The sequence below is a fragment of the Erithacus rubecula genome (genome assembly GCF_903797595.1).
Source record: "Erithacus rubecula genome assembly, chromosome: 8".
Classification (NCBI taxonomy): Eukaryota; Metazoa; Chordata; class Aves; order Passeriformes; family Muscicapidae; genus Erithacus; species Erithacus rubecula.
The window spans coordinates 18,148,178-18,173,689 of NC_136659.1; the positions used below are offsets into that span (position 1 = coordinate 18,148,178).

The 25,512-nt window shown below is 36.5% G+C and overlaps 1 protein-coding gene across 2 annotated transcripts in view; it reads right to left on the reverse strand.

Moving 5' to 3' along the window:
* Positions 1-25,512, reverse strand: part of MYO3B (myosin IIIB) — a 184,181-nt gene that overhangs the window by 80,810 nt on the left and 77,859 nt on the right. Inside the window, exons 12-24 of one of the 2 annotated variants that reach the window (XM_079310943.1) lie at positions 21,646-21,742; positions 20,656-20,772; positions 19,693-19,797; positions 17,165-17,248; positions 16,280-16,482; positions 15,815-15,913; positions 15,097-15,211; positions 14,600-14,726; positions 14,248-14,458; positions 13,029-13,176; positions 12,644-12,797; positions 9,967-10,055; positions 8,493-8,622 (exon numbers count right to left, since the gene is read on the reverse strand). In XM_079310943.1, coding sequence (XP_079167069.1) covers positions 8,493-8,622; positions 9,967-10,055; positions 12,644-12,797; positions 13,029-13,176; positions 14,248-14,458; positions 14,600-14,726; positions 15,097-15,211; positions 15,815-15,913; positions 16,280-16,482; positions 17,165-17,248; positions 19,693-19,797; positions 20,656-20,772; positions 21,646-21,742 — 1,679 coding nt within the window. Of the gene's footprint in view, positions 1-8,492; positions 8,623-9,966; positions 10,056-12,643; positions 12,798-13,028; positions 13,177-14,247; positions 14,459-14,599; positions 14,727-15,096; positions 15,212-15,814; positions 15,914-16,279; positions 16,483-17,164; positions 17,249-19,692; positions 19,798-20,655; positions 20,773-21,645; positions 21,743-25,512 lie in introns of those variants that run through there. The other variant, XM_079310944.1, reaches the window with a different exon arrangement.

Sequence of the window (25,512 nt, forward strand, 5' to 3'; positions counted from 1 at the left end):
GTCTTTCCTTTCAGTACATTTTATCTGGCCAAAGGAAGTTGACTGCTTATCTCCATAATGCGTTTTCATCTTCTGCTACTGTAAGACTAAGCTTTTAGCTCAACTACAAATGAATACATGTACTTTTTTTATTGTACTAATTTGAATCTGGTCACTGACTATCAAAACTCTGTTTGAGTCATTGAGAGTCACTGAAGTAATTTAAGCTAATCTTGTGCATTAAAAAAGCTAGGAATCCAATTTTCTCATATACTACACATTTTACACAAGAATGTATTTATTAAAATACTGTCTGTAGACCACAACTATCAATACAGATAGACTTCAACTATTGCTTTTTCTGAAAAGAAATTACTTTACTTTCTATTCAAAACAAAACAAATAGTATTTCCAAAATCAGATACATATTACCAAACAGAATCTAATCAGCATAAAAGCTTGGTAATAGTGATGCCAACCTGGGAATAACCTAATTATGAATGTTTGCTTCAGGAGCAAAAATATGTATGTTTTTGGCCCAGATTATTTGAAATTAAAAATCCATGCTATAGTGAACTGAGGAATTCTGATACTGATTCTCAATTAGATAAAGGATTTCTTTAGTCTTTTAGCATGAAGTAGATACCAATTATATTTACAGATAATTAAAAGCTTTACATTCCTAGACTGGGACTGGAGAACCTGAGTATAAGTTCAGTGCTGTTATGCTTTCTATTGCATACATTGCAGACACTCCAGTGGTCACTTCCCACATCAGGAAGGCACACACTGGCAAACACACAGCATCATGTCTGCAGTAACAAATAAAACTTTGCTTGTAAGCATCATTGACACGTTTAAGTATTGTTTTAACACAGTAGGTTAGTAGGTTTCCTGTAAAACAGAACAGAGACACTGACAGCACCTGAGAAGAAATGAAGGTAAAGCTGTCTTCTGTACTCTGCACATAGCAGAGTATATAAGTATCTATACCTACTATCCTTACCTACTAAAGAAGAGTAAATTAAGGTACTAATTAAAATAGTTAATGGTAGTGCCCAAGGAACTTTTGTTATACAACCTTGAGTACTAACTGATATTTCAAGCAACATGCCCAATTTTCAAACCAAATTGAACCAAATGTGTATTCATCCAACCAGCTGAAACACAGACCTTTCCTGAAGTATCATGGGCACAGTATGTGGTCATAGGACATACAAGCTAACCTTATGTGATTCTTATAGTTCTGTGACATGACCAAACTTACAGACAGTAGGAAAAACAGGTATGGTATAGCCTATAAACATGATGAAGAGGTTCCTGGGCACAGGCCAAGGGATGACCATGTGGTTCTGGAAAACACAGTGGCAGAGCAGGGAGTAGATTGCTATCAGTGGAAAAAAACCCAGGAAATGCAGTAGAAGTCAAGAACTGTGATTTCTAGCCCTTTGCTTGTATTTCCAGAGTATGTTCATTCTCCATACAATGTTTAAAAAGTTTTTGGTATATATTCCATCACTCAGGACCTGATGCTGAAGCTGCTCCATATATACACAGTCTGGGCAAAATCTTACTAAAGCAAGTGAAAATTCTCAAATAATTCACTGACAAAAAATCAGGTGTAAAGATGCAACTGAAATTACAGAGAAAAAAATTATGGAACATTTTCTCTGACCTCACTATGACTATCACTCTCCCCAGTCATCAAGACCCTAAGGCTGGACAGGCCGAAAATAGCGTCAAAACCAGGTTTTGAAACTTCAAGACAAGAACTGTCTTTTAAAAGTATTAAGTATTAGTATTAAAAGTATTAACAAGGTAACAGAACTTTTTTAAAGTCCCATACTTTCCCATTTTTGAAATCTAGGCATTATTGATGTTGAAAACTAATTTAATGAAGTCTCAAAGGCTTCTCAAATGAACCATTGCCCCTGCTTGGATGTCAGCACTTCTGTATATTATCACAGTTGGCACAAAATCAGTTCTTTCGTGATAAAACAAAACATTAATTATATTTGGATCTCTGCTCTTAATGAAATAAATACCCATTCATACAAATACCCACAAACACATTTTCTTTGTCACACACTGTGACCTGCTATCCAGGCAGCTCAATTAACCACTCAAGACAAGTCAGGTTGGAATAAGAAAGAAAAAGTCAAATAATAATAGAGAATGCAGGTTCAGTAAAGTACTGGCCTTTACAGCTTGTTGTAAGGGGAAGGAATAATAATTAAAAAAAAAAAAGATAAAAGTACAAAATCATAGTAAGACTGCACAAAATACTCTGAAATGAATATACAAGATCTAGAGCAGACTCTGGGATTTATTTTCCACCCACTACATTTATCCTTTAGATATATTAATCCCTTAATGCAATTATTTTTAAGGAGCTGGAAATATAAGCACATCCTTTGTTAAGAACACACCAAAAAACTTTATGGCTATTCATATGAACAAGATTATCTGAATATTCAACAAAGTTATCTGTTCCCAAAACTCACTAGTAAATTTAAAAATAATGCTCTTCTAGGATGTGATCTTCAGAGCTACTGAATGCTTCCAATGACATCGTTGACATAGTTTGACCTTACAGCACACAGTGCCTATTGAAACAGTCAAGTAAATACTCATTAAAAAAGGTACAACGTTTGCTGAATATTTACCTATTTAAAGTCTATGTATGGTGCACAGTGAAATTCCACAGTCTACTAGTGAATACTAACCATTACTCTTAAAAGTAACATCTTTTACATGATGTGTCTTGTTTCCCCAATACCAATCGATTTTGAATTTAATTCATATACAATGCAGTGTTAAGATTAATTACTATTCACTACTGGGAAAACATATCCATTATAGGATTGAGAAGTTTGGCCAGAAATATGAAAATTGGGAAAGATATCTCCTCTCTTCTGAGAAAATGGTAAAGAAAAACTATTTTCAAGATTTGTTCTAGAGAGATTGGTCTATTATAAATCAAATAAGTAAATTAATTAAGATCTAGTCTTAAACTTGCCCACTTCTACTTTTTTCAGAGTTCAATTTGCAAGCACTTGGAGACAAAGAAAAAAATGATGCCGCCTCACTCATTTTCAGTACAATATAATCTGTGAAGTCTCAGATTTGAAAAATTGCATAATTCTGTTTTGGGAACACCCTTTACCAAACATAATTGTGGTAAATCCAACTTGACAATTCTCAGCTGTTGAGCTTACTGCTATGTGCAATTCCAGAGTTTCACTGACACTATTTATAGGGAGTTATTCTCAACAGTAAATAATTGTTATGCTTTTTATAAAGCTTTAGCAGGACTGGGACCTTAACTTAACTTGATCTGATAGATGGTTCTGTTTCTAGATGAGTTCCATTTTTAAGGCTATTTTAGAGAATTTTTTGGACCCTATTGCTATTGTGCAGTAACTATTATGAGTATCTGTACTGCATTTGTCCCGTGGACATGAAGAAAAATAAACACTGAACTGTAAAATGCTCAACTGCAGAACTCAAAAACGTAATCCATCACTCTACCCCCCAAACTCAAGCTACAATTAATTGAGTTGACTGATGTCCCACATCTGCAACCCAGTAAAGTTCATGACTGTTACACTGCACAGCTGTGCTTTAAAGCCTCTTTTTGCATACAACTCACTGGCAGCAGAGCAAAAACTATTTTTGTGTTTTTAACGTACAGACTAGTTAGAAGTATGAAAGCCTGTATGTCCTGAATGAAATACACAGCTTCCATTAACTTTATCAAAATTCTTACAAAATATAAATTCTGATTCATTTTTAAGCAGAGATACTGTAATTACGATGACCTTGTTTCCAATTCATTTGACTTAAGAGTTCCTGATCTCTTAAAGGTGAAAATTCTAATCCAAAAGTACCATTATAAAAAGATTTTATTGTGGAATAAATTAGTAAAATTAAAATGTATTTGAGCCTTTGGTTCTATTCTGATGTATGGAATTAAGAGGAAAAAAATACACTAAACCCAAATGGAAACATGCTATATTTCAGTGAATGATATACACAAACCAAGAGACCCACCAGTATTTATTGCTAGAGGAAGGGCCTGTGCTCAATAGGAGTGCACAATGAAAAGCATGACAGCTCAAATCACAGTTCTACTGGAAACAGTAGCAAAGCACCTATGATTTCGACTTGCCAAGATTATACTCCATGTATGTCCAGTAGTACCTGTTCATGGGACTGAAATGCAAGAAAATCTCTTTCCTTCAGCTTCTGACTTGTCACAAGGAATCACATTCTATCACAGTTATACACAAGTTAATATTGGAGATAGTACTCTTGTCACCAAGAAATGATAAAAAGCCATTCTCTAAAGTGATTTTACAGTGGGCAAAAAGCTAACCTGAAACATTTTTTTCACATTCCCTCTTAGCACATGGTCTATTAGTTGTTTGTTTTAGTGTGGTTTGGTAAACAAACATACACTATTTATAATTACTTTTCATTTGAAGTTTGTAAGTTTGAAAGTTAGAGACTCAAAGGCAGAAAGAACAAAGACTAAAAATCAATACTGAGGAGGTGAAATGACCTTTAGACAGGTGAATTATAAATAACTTGTGTCTGGAAAAAAAATCCACTTTGGACAAAAAATTAAAACACGACTAACCAAACCCTTCATCCTAGTTGTGAAAACTCTCATCCTGATTCTCTTTGACAGACTATGCTTAAAAATATGGGCACCACAAACAAGAAGTGTTTATTAGCAATGATATATTGATACTCCATTACCCTAATGCATGAGTAATACCCAATGCTACTAAATTGATTAGATATTATGTTGCTGTAGTGACACTAGCTTTGTATTTCTTCTCTGTAGCCAAGCAAAACACTCACTGATCCTCAGAGCAAGGACAAGGATGTTTCAAAGCATCTCTACTCTTCTGGTAGGAAGGCTGGAGGATTTCCCTTTCCCTCCCTGCAGAAGACAACTTTCTCTCCTATCTCAAGCATGGACCTAAGGCAGAGCAGAGCTATCCTGATAGTTCTAAAGGTTTGTGAGTCACAGGAAGAACAAAAGTCTCAGAGATTTGAGTTTCAAGAGTAGAAGGTCTTGATCTTGTGATCCAGCTTTTCTAAGAATACAACCCTTGGAGTCTCAAAAACCCCCAGGGGTGCTTTGCCCAAGCAATCCAACAGTACCACCCCTTATAGGTGATGCTGCAAAAATTCTCGAATGTCAGGACAGTGAGTAAAAGCTTCTGACTCCTCAATGGTGAATGTACCAAGGTTGTTCTTAATCTTTCCAACCAAAATTCTCTATTCTTACAAAGGGACTCTATTTTCTAGTTCATGTGATTCCTTTTCTCTCTGATACTTTAGCAGAAACAGTGATAAACTAAAACCAGAGATAATCAGGAATACATTCTATCTAAATGGGAGCATGCACATTCATGTTGCACACTACAGTAGTGGCAGCACAAGAAGCTATAGAAAAAAATTACAGAAATGGAAGGAGTTGGGGGAACTGTTAGGTTAAATCAGAATACATTAATTCAGTTTTGAAGTTAAAGGCCCCTAGAAAGCACAGATTTTAAAACACGGCGAACGTGACCAAGTTTCCACTGAAAGATGACAAAACAAACTGTATATGCTACAAAATTAGTTCCAGAATGTTTAAGTTCCAGTGTCTCATATGAGCAGTCACATACCCTATCAACGAAAAATTACTATTACAAATGTATATTTAATGTCCTGCTGTTAATTTGTGGCCCTTTAAACTGCACAGACCGCTACTGTGAAATAGAAGCATTTGTTAAGACAGGATAAGTGTACTTGATAAATTACAGGGATTAACATGATCTTAAATTAGTAAAAGAATTTAGCTTTTTAGTATTTATTTTCTTGATGCTGCTGAAGTTTTTGACAGTGGAAGATATGACAGTTATATAAATATACTTCAAACAGAGGATCATCTCAGGGTGGGAAAGGCATCTTTTTGTTCTTTCTGGTATTTAAAGAACTACATTCTCAGTCCTTGTCAGACCCACCATTCCAGTCTCGCATTCCCTCTCGCCTCTGGGATAGCACCACCCAGTGGCTGCGACACGTATGGGAGACGGCTGCTAGGCAAAACCCACCTACACTGCACATTCCAGAGATAGCTGCAAGCATATGTGAGAATGTGCTGTCACTCGTCTTCAAACAAAACACCACACATACTGGCAGAAGGCTCATTTCAAGTCACGGTTACCTGGAAAGATGGAATATGGCTCCCATATAAATTACTAACTTTTGCATTAGTCAGTAATTGGCCAAAAGCTGGGGAAAATTGTACGAAGATTATGAATCTTAATCTGTATTTCTTCTGGTTTGCTTTAGGAATGAAGCACGTGTTGAGTAGGGGAAAGAGGGCTAAGAGACAGGGACAGAGTACAATGGGACACTATTCTTTTGTTTACAAAACTAATTTCATAGAAAGTTAAGAGAATAGCATTATCTTTCTTCACTGAACAGATGAAGCATCATTGCCAGCAATGCACTCTGTTCTCAGCCAAACCCTTAATTTATCTTGCAAGCTGCCAAAACTAAACCTGGCAACAATCTGATTTTAGAACACAGAGGCCCCAACACAGGATGTGAATGTCAATTATATCAGACAGCTGGAAAAAAAAAAAAAAAGAGCAAAATCACAAAGGCTCTTAAAAAATAAAAATGACATAAGAACTTTAAGTCATTCTTGTAATACCATGCACGGATGCACATGCACAATAATTTTTTTATTTTTATCAACTTTACAAATATAGACAGCACTTAACTTGCTGTGTGCTCTTCAGAGAAAGGCAAATGGAGGGAGAAGGCATTCAATTCATGTAAATAGGAAACGAGGAATGTAAGGCACCTAAGAAAGTAGGCAAAATACACCAGCATGGTAACTGTACATTAATTGCAATGAGAAGTATCTCTAACTGAACCTTCTATGCATCTTAGGCAAAATATTCAAGAGCTGCTGCTACTGAAAATAACTCTGTAAGGCCAGAAAAAGATTAATTTGCAGGAAGGCATCAGCATCCTGAATTAAAAATAGCAATAAAATTAAAATTATATTTGTAATAATTTGGACTGATAAATGGGACAAAGCACTAATCAATTTTGTTCTGACAATAGCTCCAAGGTATAAAACAGCTTGTAAAGAGGGGTGTGGAGGCACATTTGACCATGTGTGAGCTTGCTTTCTTGTTTTGCTTGTTCAGAATCTCTTTTATTTTAACTCAAATGTAGAGTAGTCGTAGAGAGAAAGATCCTTTGTTTCCCACTTGGGCACAAACCAATCCTCCATCATAAACTATATTCCCTCCCATCTAAACTCATTATAGCTGAAAGGAGAAGCAGATTCCTCATTGGATCCTCACCTCTCAGGGACCTCTAAAAGTGTAATTTGAAGGGTAGTAGTTGAAAGCCTTTCAATTACAGGAAGAATTACCCTGTAACAGGAACCTATCTTCTGTAACATATAAACAGATATGATATCAATTTTAAGTGTGCAAAAAAAGGTCCAATATATTTTTTTTCTCCAGGTGTTCTTTTTCTACACAGGAATGTCAAGAGAGGTTAAATACATCACCAGGTGGGTTATGACTGGGTTACTGACAGTCCAGAAATTCAAGGCAGAGAGCTGCTGCACAGGTACAGAACTGCCTCTACAGCCCACGTACAATAACCCTGAATACGCACAATAACCCTGAATATTAATTCATATTCATATTCACAGCACTATCTAATGCATCTACCAAGTATTTCTACCTGAACATGCAACCTCTTCTGCATATGTTAGCTCACAATAATTTTGCAATCTAGTACAATCCATTGTATTTAGAATTAGTATTACATATTTTTCTCACCCATTATGAAAAAGATGCTTTAAGAGTGTAGAAAGTATTGAAAGAAGTATTAATTCGATGGCTTGTTTGCATGGATACTGCAGAACTATCATTTGTATATGGTACTGGCATTCTGGAATCTATCCATGGAGCAATCAAACTTCATCTTGCTGTTTTATTTAGCTACAGATCTGGCACTTTCATGTAAGTCAAAGTCAACAAGCTTTAAATCAACAGAATTACTTCTAGGCTATTAGTATATGGCTTTTATAATTTGTAAGAAACTATATATTACCTCCAAAAGACCTTGATCTAAATCACATGATTTATGAACTCTAAGACATGGTGTACAAGAATCTATCAACCGAGTACTGATCTTAGCAAAGGACTAAGACCTAGAAACTCCCATATTTTTATCCTGCTCTTAAAATAAGCTCTTGCCCCACACATCTGACAATTTCCCTTTCTCTGGAGTCAGTCTTGCTGCACAAGATTCATGAAAGAAAACTAAATCTTGAAATCAAAGAACAAAGTGTAACAAACACTCTAGAAAGAAGATAAGATAACATAATCGAAAAAAAATTGCCCAGAATCAAATGAGCTTGAGAGGAACAGGTAGCTGAAGAAGTTAAAATGTTAGCAAAGCTGTTAATAATATACCTGTTTTTGTTAATGGGCTAGAGAACAGCTGCTGAAGAAGTTTGTTCTCTGAAGTTCGCAACACCACCACTACGTCAGCAGGAAGAGTGTCTCTGTTCTTCTCAAGGAAGGCAGAGGCATCATATAACACCTAGTATGGGAAAACAGAATCAAATTTTGATGAAAAGGGATACCCAAAACCTACTATGTTCCTTAATATGTGAACAGTCAGGATGACCAAGTAGAACAGCTAGCTTGGACTGACAAGCAAATGAATTATCTGCAAATGACTCAAAAGTGAACTATAGCAGTGGGTTCAGGATGTAAATTGACTATACCCATAGAATGCCATTGCATATCAAATTGGGTTCAATGGCTTAAATCCTGTTGTGCTATGCTCAGCCATGTCAAACAATTCTATGCATGATGCAATGCAACAGAGAGACTTCATTACAGCTTAACTTGATCATGTGATGTAAGAAATGGTTCTCCAGTGGTCACTTCCTATTGGTTGTCTGCATCAAACCTGTGATCTACAAGTAGACCTGCTGGAGGAACAGTAATAAGCTGGACACAGTGTAGGTACATTAAAACAGCTTCTCATGGCACTGAAAATCATATTACAAAAATAAAATATTCTCCTATTTTGATTATTTTAACCATTTTATTTGAAATTAATGCCTGGATATTTGTATTAATATCAGAGTCACATAATTTTTCATTTTGTTTAATTGCAATAATTTTTTAGAGCTGTTTTATTATCACTAGCAATGCTCCTCTCTAGCCCAATTTCCTTGGAGTCCATTAATTTACACAGAAATTGAATGTTCTCTGGCAATAGCCAACTGGCCAATATTGTTTTTATTATTAGGCCACGTGGGTACAAGGAACTAACTAAAACTGTGTGAATTTTAATAGCTATTCTTAACAAGACAGAAAACCTGACTGAAGTTACTAAAATATATCTTAAAATTTTGGAGTCTAATAATGATCCAGAGATGAGACCTAATTTATAACTATATAAAACATGGCTATTTTGATTTAATCTATGAACAAATATTTGGGCCTGAAATCAGAAACAAGTCCCAACCTTTCTAATGCATTCTATAGGATTTTAAGTTCTGTAACAGATAATGGTTTACATTGCTTTTCATGCATATATACACTCTCAGACAGCAGTACTGTGGCACCCACATGCAGTTACCAAGCCAGCCTGCCCTGGCTCCAGAGAGCTGTTCCTTTGAAATGACTGGAATTTCTGAGGCCAGACTTCTTGTAGAAAGAAGATGCAGTCTCTGTAAGAGCCCTAAGGATAGGCTCCAAAATGGACTGCTACACATAAAAATTTCATTGGAGAATGTGTGTTTGCATAAACTTTATCACTTTTTTCTATTAAAATGAGGGGGGAAAAAACCCTAAAGCAGAAATTCTGGATTAAAACAAGTAATGACTATACTACTATTATTTGAACTAAATAAAAATCACATGACCTTACCTTTCCAGCATAGTGCTGAATACCAAATGACAGTTCTACTCCTTTTGGTCTCCAAAAGTATTTGCATCGTAAGTTATCTTCAAATTTATCTAGACATTGAGAAAAGACGTTGATTTAAGTGACAGAGTGATTAACTACAATCTTCATCCCAATTATTTTGCCTAATTGCTGCTCAAGAAGTCAGAACTGCTATAAACACATATTATAAGATTGCTCAGAAATACCAAGTTGTTGCACCTGAACAGAACTGTTCCTTAAAACTAGCCCAGTAAGACTGTCCTTCAAACATCACTGTTTGTGGATGCCTTTGTGAATAGAAAAATAGTCAATAGGAAGACCCAATGAGAAGATGTGATGATTTCTCATATTTTGCAATGAATTTACTTATGTATATGCAGTGTTTGGGGTGAGTTTATTTCTCATACATAGGTACATTCAAAACTGTGCATATATCACAGTCACTTAAGAGCCTATTATTTGTATTTTTTCTGTCTTCTTTTCTGCATTCATTTAGCTTCATCCATCACGTTTTCAGGATATATTAACGTGCTCAGTCTGGAACTGTCTCCCATGTACCTTTGGACTTCTACAGAAAAAAAGAAATTCCTCTATAAAACCTCTTCTAAGGTAATTTTGTGTTTCCTGTGAAACACCTGAAGAGCTGACAGAAAAAGGAACACCAGTTTCTAAGAAAAATGTCTTTTATGCCTTGTGATATTTTGTAGGCTCTTTAATATTTAGTAGTGAAATCAGTGTTGTCTGTCCAACACTGAGGGCCCAGGTAGCAATTCCTGCCTGCTGAGCCAAGGAAAAATCCCTGGAAAGAAGGATGCAAAGGAACCCATGTTAATAAGAATTAGTGTTTATACTGTGAAACTGCTACTCTACTAATTTACTTGAACAAGCAACTAGAGACCTGAGACCAGAATCAACTGATAACATTCACGCTGTGTATGTCAGAAAATATGATCAAAATGTTTTCTCTAATGTTAGAAACCATTAATATTATTGTTATATTTGGGGTTTCTTTCTATTACCACTTAATTGAGCTTGCATTTAAAGCAAAAATAACTAAGCTTGTAATTTCTGGGGGCTGGGACAGAGTGGTGGAATTAATGATTGTCTGGCACACCTTGGCAGGGCAAAATATTCCACTTTGCTGTCTGCTTGAGGGATCCTGCTGTAGTGAGGTTCCCTCAAGGGATCAGCTCGCGCTACAGCGCCCCCTGCTGGCTGCAGGGAGTCACAGCACCAGCCCCACAGCGCCCCCTGCAGGGAGACACAGCACCAGCCCCACAGCGCCCCCTGCAGGGAGTCACAGCACCAGCCCCACAGCGCCCCCTGCAGGGAATCACAGCACCAGCTCCACAGCGCCCCCTGCAGGCTGCAGGGAATCACAGCACCAGCCCCACAGCGCCCCCTGCAGGGAGTCACAGCACCAGCCCCACAGCGCCCCCTGCAGGGAATCACAGCACCAGCCCCACAGCGCCCCCTGCAGGCTGCAGGGAATTATGGCACCAGCCCCACAGCGCCCCCTGCAGGCTGCAGGGAATTATGGCACCAGCCCGGCCGAGAGCCAGCAGCGCCCCCTTCAGGCAGTGCCTGTAACTGCACTATAGGGGAAGTGCCTGCAGCCCTGAGAAGGCGGCCACCGGGTTTCTGGTCTGGTTTGTTTGTCTTGTTATACAGACATATGTATGTATATTAATAAAGAACTGTTATTCCTTTTTCCATATTTTTGCCTGAAAGCCCTTTAATTTCAATGTTATATTAATAATTCAGAGAGAAAGAGGTCATATTTTCCATTCCAAAGGAGGTTCCTGCCTTCCTTGGCAGACACCCGTGTTTCAAACCAAGACAAGGGAGTGGAATGAAACCATAGTACTGATTCTATCTGTGACCTGAATTCCAATTCCAGCTCAGGCTAGCAGTAGTGAAAAATCTCATACATGTATTGTGCAATTTAACTGGAAACTGTTCTTTTTCTCTAACAGTTTGGGTATTTGTGGCACCTTCCATTGAAGGAAATGAAACTCTGCTTCATATTGCAGAGAAAGCAGCTCTAGTAAATAAATGCAAGACAACAGCTTTAAACATGGCATGCACTGCATATTTTAAGGTTGGCACCAAAATTCATTAAAATGTATGTAAAATATGCAGGAAGACAAGGAAATATTAAGCCAGATGGCACACCAGAAATAACACACACTTCCTATTTATGATGAGATAATACAGAGTGAAGCAGTATTTTCTAATTGGACAAACATGGGCCTAGGAGCCCATGGTCTAAATTTTACTTTCAACACTATGCTTCTCACAGTGTGGTCCTAGATACAAGAGTTTACTATGTATCATCCTTCCTTTCAGTAAATAGGGAAAAATACTACTTGATGTACCCCTCATACACAGACAAGACACCAGATATTTCCTTGTAATGCTAGAAAAACAATAGACCCTTGCCACCTGATACTTAAGACAACTTTTCCAATTTGAAAAGGACAGAAAACGTGTAAGCAGAAAAAAATGATGAAGCACTATGAAAAATACACTTGGAATGTCAAATGAAATGATACAGCCTCAGGACAAATAGGATAGGAAAACTTGAATAAAGATGACACTGGACTTATTACACATTTGTCATTTCCCAGACCTTTCCCGGAGTTTTACTTGCACATACCAACTAAAGTTAGGTCTGTTGCCTGAGGAAATCGACTTTCTTCATCTAGCAGAGACAGGAGACCCATGGGTTTCTGAAGGAACATATCTAGAAGTGGACGGTTGTCCTCATACTCCACTGTGGTGGCATCAATTCCCTCACTCTGATACTCCATCTACAAAAGTCACCAACACAGTTTTACAAAACAGTAAAAGCAACATCATCATTAGGGCATTTATGATGCACAACAATGCTCTGTAGGCCTCAACAACTTTATTTACAAAACTTCAAAAGAAAGATGTCATTATCCCACATTTAAATCACATACTCATTTTATAAAGTACTCCTGAACATGATTACCATATGGATGCTGGATTCAGCTGGACCTCAACAGAGTTAAATTTACCTGCTCCAGTGCAAAGATATGTTGATTGAAATAAAACTGGATCTGTTCATTAGCAATATTTATGCACAGCTGTTCAAAAGAATTTCTTGTGAAGTTCTCAAATCCAAATATGTCTAGTATCCCGACATTCATCCCACTTTCAGCATTGCTGCATGTGAAAATACAAACAAAATTCATTATGGGCAACACTAAGTTAAAATAAAAATAAACTTGGTAACTAAGATTGCATAACTCATTCAATCTGCTGCAAAAATAAAGGAAGAAAAGTATGTCTGAACCTAAGACAACTTCTGCATTTCTTTAGCATCAGTAAGACTTTTGTTTTCCACTTGCTTTTGCAAATTTGCAAATGAAGAAGACAGGAAAATCACAGGTACAAAGTAACAGACATTCAGCAGCCATATTGAAACGAGGGCTTTCAGTAGGCAGATACCAAATAAAATCTACTGTCAGCTTCTCCAGGCAGAGAAAAGGTGTCAAGGTTTAATAGTATATTTTTGCTACAATCATTGAGAAGGGTAATTACCAAATCTGCTGCTGCTACAAGCTGGACTGTTAAAAGTCCATGTGCTAAGTGCACTCAGTCACTACCAGAACTGAGGATATGCCTATTTGACATAGTGAAGTAGCAAGTAGAGATCTCAGATCAGAGGCATTTTCACATCACCTGACAGATTCCCTTGTTTCTAAAATCTCTACAGCTTCTTCAAAAGATCAAACCAGCCAGATCAGTGGCTAGCAATGAAATCATAAGGAGGTAGAATATAATGTTTCTGTAATTATAAAATATAAAAATAATCACATCTCAAGTAGCAGCACATTAACAATCTGAAATCTGCATTTATTACTTGCTTACAAAGGCAGGAGGACTATAAGAACTGTGAATACATACTAAAGTTTTTCAGTGTACTTCAATTATTTATCAGCCTTTTGTACGATTTTCATGTTCACTACAAAGGAAGCATCTTTAAAAAAATTGTACAGCACTTCAACCACCCCATTTTCCATTGACTTCAGTAGCTAAATTCTCTTCAGCTCTTTGAAAATGATGGGCTTAATGTCCTGGAAACAGGATTCAGTATCACAGCATGAAAGCCATTCTGAAGCCTTAGCCAAAATAAACACAGCACTCTTTCAGCGAAATCAAAAATATACAAATGGATGAACCCATCAGACATATGCACAGTAAGTACACATGAGTCAGTGATGTGTAACTTGCCATATATTTTTATCTGGCTGCAGCAGCGTATTAATGCGATTTACGATCCAGCTGAAGAGCCGGCCGTACAGGGCTTTGGACATGGCATCTCGCACGTCCGCTGCTTTGTCCACCGTGTTCGTTCGGATAATAGTCTCCCCCCGTGTTACAACGCAGTGCGACGTTAGGGCCTCTTGGAGTTCTTCTGACCCAATGCTTAGTAGTGCAGCAGCTAAAAGAGAGTGGAAAAACACACACAACTGTGATTATGCAGTGGAAATCACCAGCATTGACCAACTGCTACCATGAGCTAGAGACTATCACAAATAGTCAAATTGCATATACAGAACTGACAATGTTAAAAAGCATATACCATTATCTAAGGCTTCTGGGTTAGGAACCTCACTTTTATCTGTTTGGTGTTGTGAAGAAATAGCAGCAAACTCAATATTCCCAGTATTTAAGATTCCAGTCAGTATTCTGTACACCGAGTACACTTCCTGTGAAAGATGACAAGAAGCACTTTTAAGGAATTCAGTTAGATATACACATCATATTTAGGCTAGGAAAGAAGAACATGGGCACTGGGATGGATATTAAAGCTTGTAGCTTTCTCTGAGACCAAGTTCTATAAGTTCAAGTAAGCTTCTATTTACACAAGAAACAGTGCAACAGAATTGCCTGAGTACTAACTGGGACCTCAGGCTGATCTTGCCTTCTGAGTGGGGGGTTATGTTTTCACAGTTGACTTCTGTCATAACAGAGATTTTGTGGCTCACAAAATTTTATACATCCACAAAATCAAAGGGAAGCACTGGAGGTAGTTTTCCTAAAAGAGGTCAATAATGGTTTAGCAACCGAATCTCTTACCTCATCAGTAAATCCTATAATTCTAAAACAATGCTGAATTGCTTCAAATTGTCTTCCATAGGAATCTTTAGTAACAATATCATGCATTACTTTTCCAGTTTCATTATCAATATATCTAAACAGAGTGGGAAAAGAAAGCATCACACTACCACATAAGTCAATACAAGCTAAAGTGACTTAAATACAAATACCTCAGTAAGTGTAAAGAACATTTATCTCAAAAACTTTCAATTATATAGTTTGATGCTAAGAGCTTCATAAGAAGCTCTTGTTTCTGTTGCATTAACATCTGCTTATTCTTCATTAATGTCTAATAAAGTTACCAACATTTCACAGACATCCCCTCAGCCAGTATAGATCAGACACACCCAAAGTACAAACACCAATTAAAAACCTCCAAAGCATATTCTGGGTTCTTCCTGAACCAGAAGTATTATGGTAAGAAATCATATGGAGGGTTGTCTGCATTTGAAAGCATGACAAAATATCTACATAATGAGCTTGGTTCTTCCTCCTCCTGTTTTAATAGTTCAACTTCTCAAATAAATGCAAATAATTTAATGCCTTAATGTCCATCTTCTTCTCACCTTGGGAGGATTAAAAAAGATGCTTAAGGAATGGAGAAGGATTAAGAGAGATTTTAAGGCATCATACTAAAAGCAAGTGCTGATCAATAGCTAATTACAATGAGCAGTTAAAACAAGTGAGTGATAGTTACCTAGGAGGCTTTTTATCAGGAAGTCTATATTCAGAAAGTTTCTTCTGATGATAAAGGCCAGCATAAATATAATAAAATATATGGAAATTTTTTTCTCCCCTGGGAAAGAAAAAAGAGTATCCTTTTAAAGCACCTGTGTTTATTCTTGTGGCATCTTGTACAACGAATGCAAAAGAAGTTCTTATAATGAGCTCACTGAAGCAAGGTAGCAAATCTCCCACTTGTTTTAATAATGTAGATCAGCAGCTGTGAAACACAGAAAATCCACTGAACAACCTTTCCCCAAAGAATTAAGTGGCTCTGGCTTCTACTCCAAAAGAACAGGACTACTCTTGTTGTCATAGCACTGTACAAAGGATTTCATTTAGTAGAAGACAGAAAAATATCTAAACCACAGAAGTTTTGATAATCAAATCAATCCAAACACTACATAAATGCCACAGGACAGACAATTAATATACCTACACAGCCTGTTTCACGACCCTTGATTTTTCAAGTAGATATTCAGAAATCTTTGCCCCCATTACAGCTCCTGTAGGTGTAAACATCATTTCCAGGTATTTTCCAAAGCGACTTGAGTTGTCATTGATGGCAGTGCAGGCATTTCCAAATGCTTCAACCAGAGGATTCACCTGAAGAATTTTCTCACGCAAAGCACGGTTATTGGCCTTGACAGAAGAGATGCAAATCAGAATGATAATTAAAAGAATATAAAGCTTACCCCCAATCCAATTCTTGCTCCAGAAGCTAAGAATCCTATACTCATGCTAGTATGGAATTAGGCACTATGCTAACCTTTCTACTCACTCAACAAGTGGTCCAACAAACTGCTCAGAAAATCACCTACAGGTAGCAAAATACAGATTCTTCTTTCTCTGCAACTGTTCCACCTTTGACTTGTTTTATAATTATTTAAGAGTACCAAAACCACAGTGGACTAAAGCTGTCTACTTAGGGTCAAGATGATATGGTTAGTTTTCCCATTGTTTTGTGCTAATAGCATTACTCATAACATTTGAATGTGTAATAACTTCTAAGATTAGAGACACAGTAATATTTTTCATTATTCATTGTATAAATAAACAATGTTACAGGTGATAAACACTGTACATAACTACAGGTAATGAACACTCAGAATCTGGAACCTTCTTTTAAAAAAATATTGACTGGCTAGTGTGAGTCATACTCTTGCATCTTAATTCAATACTCTCACATGCATGATTACATGTCTCTAAATCAAGTGTGACAATTCACATTAACAGCTTTAAGTATTAGAGATTAAATAAAGTGAACACTGGGGTAGGGTTGGGGGGATTTTTTAATAATTTTACAAAATTGGCTAGCAAATACCTTTCCCAAGAACGTCAAATGTTGGACGATCAGATGGGCACTTTCAGTCTTTCCAGCACCACTTTCCCCACTGATGATAATGCACTGAACACAAAAAACAAAATATTTAAGTGCATAGTTCACCACATGGTCAATTTCTGCTATTACTACTCCTACCTGTTATTTCATGTTTAGTACCAAAACTACTGAATATTTTAATTGCCAACTCCCTTCTGAAAGAAGAGATCAGCAAAGGCTCATTGTAGTAATTTACTCCCTGGTTACTAAAATGCATCTTTCAATGCCTGATGCCAAGGTGCATGTGTGAAGCAGTGACTGAATTTTGAAGGGCTAGAACACATGAAGAAGTGACCATGTTTGAGCTCATATTACTTCATATGAATTAATATGAATCACAGGGTACAGCTGTTTTTAACACACTGACCAAAAGTTTGCTCTGAAAAATAACCTTAAATTATAGGTCCTGTGTTGAGAGGTTGTTCTGTAGGTGATGCTGATATTCAAGCTAGAACAGCAAACTAGCACCTAAACACTTCAGAAAAATGTCCATCTGGGTGGTTCTGGGAGGACATCTCCACCTTCTTCCTGCATCAGCAGTCTTTAATACATGGTATTTTATAGGCTCTTCAAAAGGCTTCCAGACTCAAGAGACTACCCAGAATGATCTAAATCATTATCATCTTTCTGCTGTTATGCTTCATGGGCAAAATGGAAGTTGAAAGCCAATTCTCACCTGAACACTGAAGAACGCAGATACCAGAAAGTTTGAATTCTAACAGCATTTATTATTTACCCTTTTTTTCCATTTTTTTCTACACACCACCAGTATGGTACAGTATCAGCTGACATATAATTAAAACGTTAACACCGAGCAGTAGCACAGATCCACAGGTTTTTATGCAGACATCTGGAAACTATTTGCATGATACTGTGAATACATGGGATTATTGGCTGGGAAAAGATACAAGGTACTAAAATACTTCATGCAATGACCCTTCCTATAGAACTGAGCTTTGTGAAAAGGCTTGAAAGATGCAGCAGTTATCTGGCGGTACCTTATGGTGCCTGACAGCCAGTGCAGGGAGCAAATCCATGTAATGTGTGCAATATGACATTTGCAGCTCATTCATTTGCCTCCTGCCAGTTACTTTTCCTCTTGGAAATAGGTACCACATGATTACACTACCTAACTTCATTACTTTTGTGTGACTAGGGAAGACACACACAATAGTTTACACAGTTAAAGCCCATGAGTCCTTGTAGAATGGGTCAGAGCTTCAGGAGAAATAGTAGGCTGAAGTTAACTTTCAAGCTTCACAAGTAAAAAAGTTCAATGGATAAAACAAAGAGAATCAATATATTTTCAGTCTGGCTACAGTGCTGATCTGTGCACCTTTATGTTAAGAACTAGCATTCCGCTGGCCAGGTAACAGAGATAAACAAGCTCCTGTAATACTTTGCAGAAAGAAAACAGGAAACTGATTTAGACCTGAATGAAGATTATTTCCAAAAGAGGCACAAAACTTATAATATTAAAGATGCACAAAGTTAGCCTGACAAGCTGATGTAATGTTTTCCTCAGATAACAAGTTCTCACATGAGTTACTCTACATGAATAGCTGTTTTCTTTAATGCCTCCATCAAAAAAAAACATAAGTCATTGAAGAAATACTAACCATCTCCCAGGCCAGTGTACTTTCACATCATCAGTAAAACTCGTTTTCTTCCTCTTCAATGCCCCTTTTATTTGTCTTATTTTCTTGGCATTTTCTGATTTCAGGTTTTTTTTGTTTTTTTTTTCTGGTTTTGTGACTTTAAGAAAACATTTTCTGTTAATTATTGTGTGATGTGTAAGGTAAAACCAGGAGGATTTTATAAACAAAAATAATCATCAGATTTCAATATCCATGTACACACTACACATCAAATTAGAAAGAGTATGAAGTTATAATATTAAGAATGCAGTAAAATCTTCTACAGCATGGTATTTTATTCTCATTTAAATCATTGCTATATAATTGGATTTGTGTCCTTATTACATTTATAATAAACCCATACTTAATTTATTTTACTAAAAAAATTGCTAATAGTTCTTATTTTTTTTTACTTAGTGTCTTTTTGCAACAGAAAAGTTAAAACTCTGTTAACTCTGTTAACCTGCTGTGGCATTGAGAACCTTCTATTTTACACAATTGTAAATTATTGAAATACCCAAGTCAAGACAGGCCTACAATCAGAGTGTGCAGCAATACTTTGCTTCTGGAATCAACAGTCAGGACTTCATAGGTGTCCAGGAAACTATATTGGTCAGGTACCTCCATCATCTCATTTGACCTTTTGTATCACTTTGTCCTCTTTAGAACTCCTGAACTGGACCAGATTTCTACTTTGGTTTTGCTGATTTAGGAATAAATGGCTTAAAGAAAACATTTCCCAAAATACAATGTAACAGAGCATTATTCACAGCCCTGTAGAACAGTGGCAGTATGATTAATACAAAATTTAAACCAAAATGAACAGATTCTTACCTGATCCTTGCTGAATGTAACCATGCTTTGGTAGGCAGCATCTGCAGAGGCAAATATGTGTGGGGGATTTGATGAACGCTTCACACCATGGTAAAGCTTGGAGAACTAAATTTAAAGAAATACACACAGTAGTCAAAATACAGAACACAGCTACATAATTTAGAACTGAAAAGAAGACAGTGACTATCACCTGCCTGTTCAACAGAAATAAGTTTCCTGTTATACCACAGAATTTCCACTGAATCACCTGGAACAGGAGGGGTAATTTTTGGCACTGCCCAATTTCCAGAACACAAATTACAACACCTAGAATGCACTCTGATGTTTCCCACAGAAGACAATTAAGAAAACTGTATCACAAGGAAGAGAGTATCAAACACAAGCCTTCAAAGAAGGAGATAACAAATTTATACAAAAGAAATTTATAGAGAATCTGAATTGTGGCCCCCCTATCTGAAGCTCTGATTCAGGCATCCATGGAGACTAAATTATTTCTAGCTCTACCTCTCATCATATTTGTAGGGAATTAAACTGGCCTTTATGTTTACAGCATTTGATTAACTTGTTTCTTTTAAGCAAGAGCTGATGGCACAGGACATGTAACAACCCTCAGTCACAGCAATTCTTTGGCAAGCAAAAACCTCAGCATGAAGAGGTTCATACAACCATCTTCTGTTTCCCAGAAGGAAGCCCTAAATGCTAGACAAGAGACACAGCTGTGCCTGGGGTAATCTCTGTCCCTCTTGTGGAATTTATGCCTCCAAGAAGTGAATGACATAAGATGAAAACAAATTTAACAAACAAACCAAAACAAAATAAATTCTTAGCCACACTGTTCTGTAAAAATAAAAGGCTGAGGTTTAGTCTGTGCTCCTAACTTCCAGCATCATTTAAGTATTTTAGCTAGTGCTGTTAATATAAAATGTAAAGCAACGTCCATCTTCAGCTTGGAATCCCTCTTACCTGGGGAGAATAAATGCTGAGATTCTGGAAGGGGTTCAAGGCTATTAAAATGTCTCCAACATAAGTATAAATCTGTAAGTCAGCATAACGTTTTTGCAGCTGTTGGATAATTGTATCCTGAGAAGATTACAGAAAGTTTGATAGTTATACACTATTTTCCCACTTGGGAAGATTTTTGTAAATATATTGAGAACACTGTTTAAGAAATACTTATTGTGTTTCTAATAACATTTAAATACCAAACCCACAAAATGTTTTTTAAAGTTTTTAAAAATTCTTGCTAATGTCATAAAACTAAGTTAAATGGCAACACCTAATAGCAAATTAGAATATGTTTTTAATATCAGACTGAGAAGCAAATCTTCTGAAGAGGAAATGGTGGTACATATTCTTGCTCACTTCATAGTACCCATCCTTTAATCTTTTTTTTTAATTTGGCCATGAAACAAGGATAATAATTTTACAAAGATTCAATTTTAAGTAGTGGTAAAACAGGGCACTAGCACAATTTAATATTATGTCTTATTTTTTGCTGGCTTGTAATTTAAGGATTATGAAGACAAAAATTTACAGATGCTCGGCCAATAGGTGATACAGTGAAATATGATAGTCTTATCACTCTTTATTCAGAAGTAGTAGATAATACATTTTTCTAAATAAATCAATTATTTTAGAAAAAAAATCACTTAAATCTAGATTTTTATGACTAAACTTCACATTTTAGGAAACTCACAAAAATGATTTAAACTAGCATCATTCATAATTAAGTTTTTCCACATAATAGTATTCACTGCCACTACTTTTAGGCCACTATATATATTAAAGAAGTGAGGGGCAGCACATCAGTCATGTGAGAATTCCTTCGCCTTGGTGAGACAAAAGATTGCAAGAAGGAAATATTTTCATTCTGCTAAGAGATACCTAAAAAGTAGATATAGGCAAGAATGTGAGGTACAATTGTCAGAAGCTGCTACTCAGACATTACAGTACCTCATTGAGAACTTCTAGATTTACCAGATCGTCATCTAGAGAGTACTTGTCAGCTCTGTCCACATGGTAAGGTCTTCTAGTATGGATTCGTTCATGCCTGGAAGTTGTTAGCAGAGCACAGCATTATGAAAGTGTATTAGAGACAGCGAACATTAAGATGCAAAGGGAAGTCACAGGTGAATGTTTTGGACATGCAGAAACACAGACACGCTCTCTGAAATGTGTAATTATGTTTGCAACATCCTTTTACAAAAGCAATAGATCAGCTTGCTGTCCAGTGAACTACCTGTTTTCTCTTTCACAATATATAACCCTATCTATTTATCAATGTTCAGCAAAGGTTTACTTCTGACAGACTTACAACTCCTCACTCACTCTGCAAACTAACAAAAAATTCTTCCTCTTTTCCCTTCCCTCCTTGCTGTAAGCTAATAAACTACCACTCAGTTTAATTAAATGCTACCCCCACGTGCCCAGCCACATTACCATCATTTAAAGAAGTTATAAGAAGCAGTAAGTAGTATAAAATCCTACTGTTACCTTGATGCATGCCAAAGTGCCTCCTCAGATGACCCTAGATGTGGCCCAAAACAATGTTTTTGAACGACAGCTGCCATCAGACTCTAAACTGTATGGATGTTCAGTCAGCTTGTCTCCAGAGATTTAAGCCACACAACAAGCAGCAGAGACAAACTGTCACATAACCCCTTTATAATCAGATTATACTGAAGGAATCTTTGAAAATGCAGTGTATATGTTTTTAAACAACACATCATGTTGAAAAGGGAACAAATTAAGAGGCTCTAACATGTCTTCCACAGAAGGTGTGAAATATGAAGGCTGTAAGCACAACTAGGCTTTTCTTTACAGCAAACATAATCAAAGCATAGTAGAAGGACACCTACCGAGATACAGTCTGCATCCTGCTGAGTAACATTTAGCATTGATCCTCAGTGACAGTCCTTGACAGACTGTTTGTGCATTGGTTGTTGGGTAGAAAGTAAGAGTCACATGATCAAGCATCCCATAACAAGGCTAAATATTACAGCAAGCACTAAGAGAACAGAACTGTAACTTGGCAGGAAACACTTGTTTCACACTTGTTTATCTATAAAGTTCAAGGTTAATATGAAGATGTAGCAAGTTTCTTTAGTCATATCTTCATATACTCTTGGAATCCTTTCTGAAAAATTAATATCAATGTATTTGCATTTCCCCTCCTTTATGCACACTTCTGTATTTCAAGCCTATCAGCTTTGATTCAGTAAAGAGAGTGTTTTCATATCCAAGAGCTATTGCATCATCAGAAGAATTATTACAATGAAAGCCTCCAATAAAAAGGAAGAAGAGTGTTAGCCATGCATACAGTTTCCCTGACAATTGGGAATCACATTAAATGATCACAATTTTCTTATGTCTATTTTTATTCATTTTCCTTATTTCCTTCTGGCTACTCAATGAGTTCAAGAAAACTATTCTTCAATAGTTTATTTGAATTGCAACTAAATAAATCCATGCAAACTGTTTTTTCAGCTAGGAAATTAAACAGTGGGAAGACAGCAGATTTTGCTGACAGTCCCACTACATCTCCACAGATGGTAGTTTGCTTCATGTTGTACATATGATGTAATGAAAGAAGGATACAAGAAGACAAATAATGAAAGAAAGAATTTTCTATGAAAGAAAAATTGTTATAGTGTGCATTATTTTCCATGAGCAGCATGGTGACCATTTGAATTTGTTCAAAATCCCATTCAATTAAATCTTCCATTTCTTGATCTTCAATTAGGTATTAGGTTGTGGCTTCTTTTTGATCCTCTTTTTTTTTTTTTTTTTGAGGCACTATATGCAAAAACCTTACACTTTGCTAACAAGCTGGATTCTCAAAGGAGTAAGAATGGATGATATACTACTAGGGTTTTTAAGTGTTGTTTCCCCTTCACACCAGAATTCAACCTCTTATATTACTGCCAAGAAAATATACTTACTGCAAAACTCTTAGAGATGGGAGCACCCCTCGGTCTACAAATGAAGGAAATATTTTAACAGTTGCTTTACTGCATGAAGATGTAATTAGCTAACATAACTCATCTGTGAAGCTTTTTCTTCCTGGAGCAAAACATCATAGCCACAATACTAAACTGCAACAAACTGCAAATACAGACACATCTACCAGAGGTGCAAGGAGGAGGGGGAAGAGGGCACATTCAAACCTAAGCATGTCTAATTGCAGAATGGCTTTGTAAACTAATCTGTTATCTGATTGTGTATTAAACTCCTGCTGTTTGTTCCCCTTAAGTGATAAAGTAATTTTTTTTTTTTTTTGGAAAGGGCTCCTTTTAAGCCTGTGTAAATAAATAAGGAAACTTGTCTTATTTAATATAAGCAAAACATATATACCTTTGTGCACATATTTTACAGCACTTAACTCATTTTCCTAAGTACATGATTAAGAAGAGGATATTAGGAGCATAACATCACATTAGTTTCAGATCTCCTGCTGGCCTCATCAGTTTTCTACTGACCCTATGTCCTCCAGTGCATTGACAGAGTGGGAAGGAAAAATACAGATATTACCCCTTCATTATTTCCACAATTTCCCATCAGAAATACAATCTGCTTTTAAAACATATATTAAAAATTCTTAAAAAGCAGAAGGAAACACTCTTAATTGAGGAAATAATTGTCAGTATATTTTTTGCATTAAAAAATAGAATTATCTGCCGTTTTTTCAATTACCCTTTCGTTCTGGCAATATATAAAAAGTACAAACTCTAAGCAAAAGGAAAAGCAAAGATGTTTTCTTACATAAGTTTCCAGTAATTTTCTGAAGTAAGTTTCTAAATTTTCTTTCCCTGCAAGATGTAGTCTCTTCACAAAACAAAAGAACTGCCATAAAGGGTGCAAAGGGACAGTCACTCAAGGTACCTAACTTTATTATAGGATGGTTTGTGTTAGAAGAGACCTGAAGAACACCATTAGATTGATTCCAAAAGTCTAGTGATGAGAATTGTCTGAAAAAGGCTCTATGCTCTGAAGCACCTTCCTGTTACCATTTTATCAGGCAGGAATACTGGAAGGGACAGTTTTCTTGGATTTTGTAGGAGAAGTAAAAACAAGAAGCATTTCTCCCTTGAGAGAACAATTTAGCGAAAAGGCAGGAAGCATTAATTTGCTCTACTGGTGGTAAAGATACAGTTTGAAAGAAAGCAACCAGTTATAGTAATAGAAGTGCACTGTAAATAGCTGTACACTCTTACACCTGCTACCAAGGGATGGGGAAAGAAGAGCTAGATGGATCACACAGACTTCTAGATCAAAAAGTCATTTTGCTGCCAACCTGAGCAGCAAAGCAAAACAGACCAAGAATTTTTTGCCTTCATGGGAAGCTTCTTCTCTAATCTCTCTCTCCTTCACCCCTAACATCTTTAGGGTCTTCAAGAAGCCTTTACTTTGGCCTCTTGGTGCAGTTAAGTATTTATGTTTACTGTTTGTTTGTTTGTTTGTTTGTAGGATTCACAAAGGCACAATGGTTTCAGGATTTGGTCTTTGCATTATTGCCAATTTAAAAATTAATTCCTGAGATTTACAAGAAAAAAACTCAACACAATGAGAAAGAAAAAAGGGGAGAGTATGATACTGCCACACAGAGATACACAGCCTATTTCCCACATGCTGCAGAGACTTAATTTTGCTCCTTTACATCAAGGTTCAGCCTGAAGTAATCTGTTGAAGCAAGGTCATAATAGAGACACTAACACAGCCTTAATTACAATATAAATGCTACAGCTATATTTTATAACCTCCAGTAAAAACATATGCACTATACTCAGAACAGAATCACTTTTGGGGGCCACAGTAGCTTTG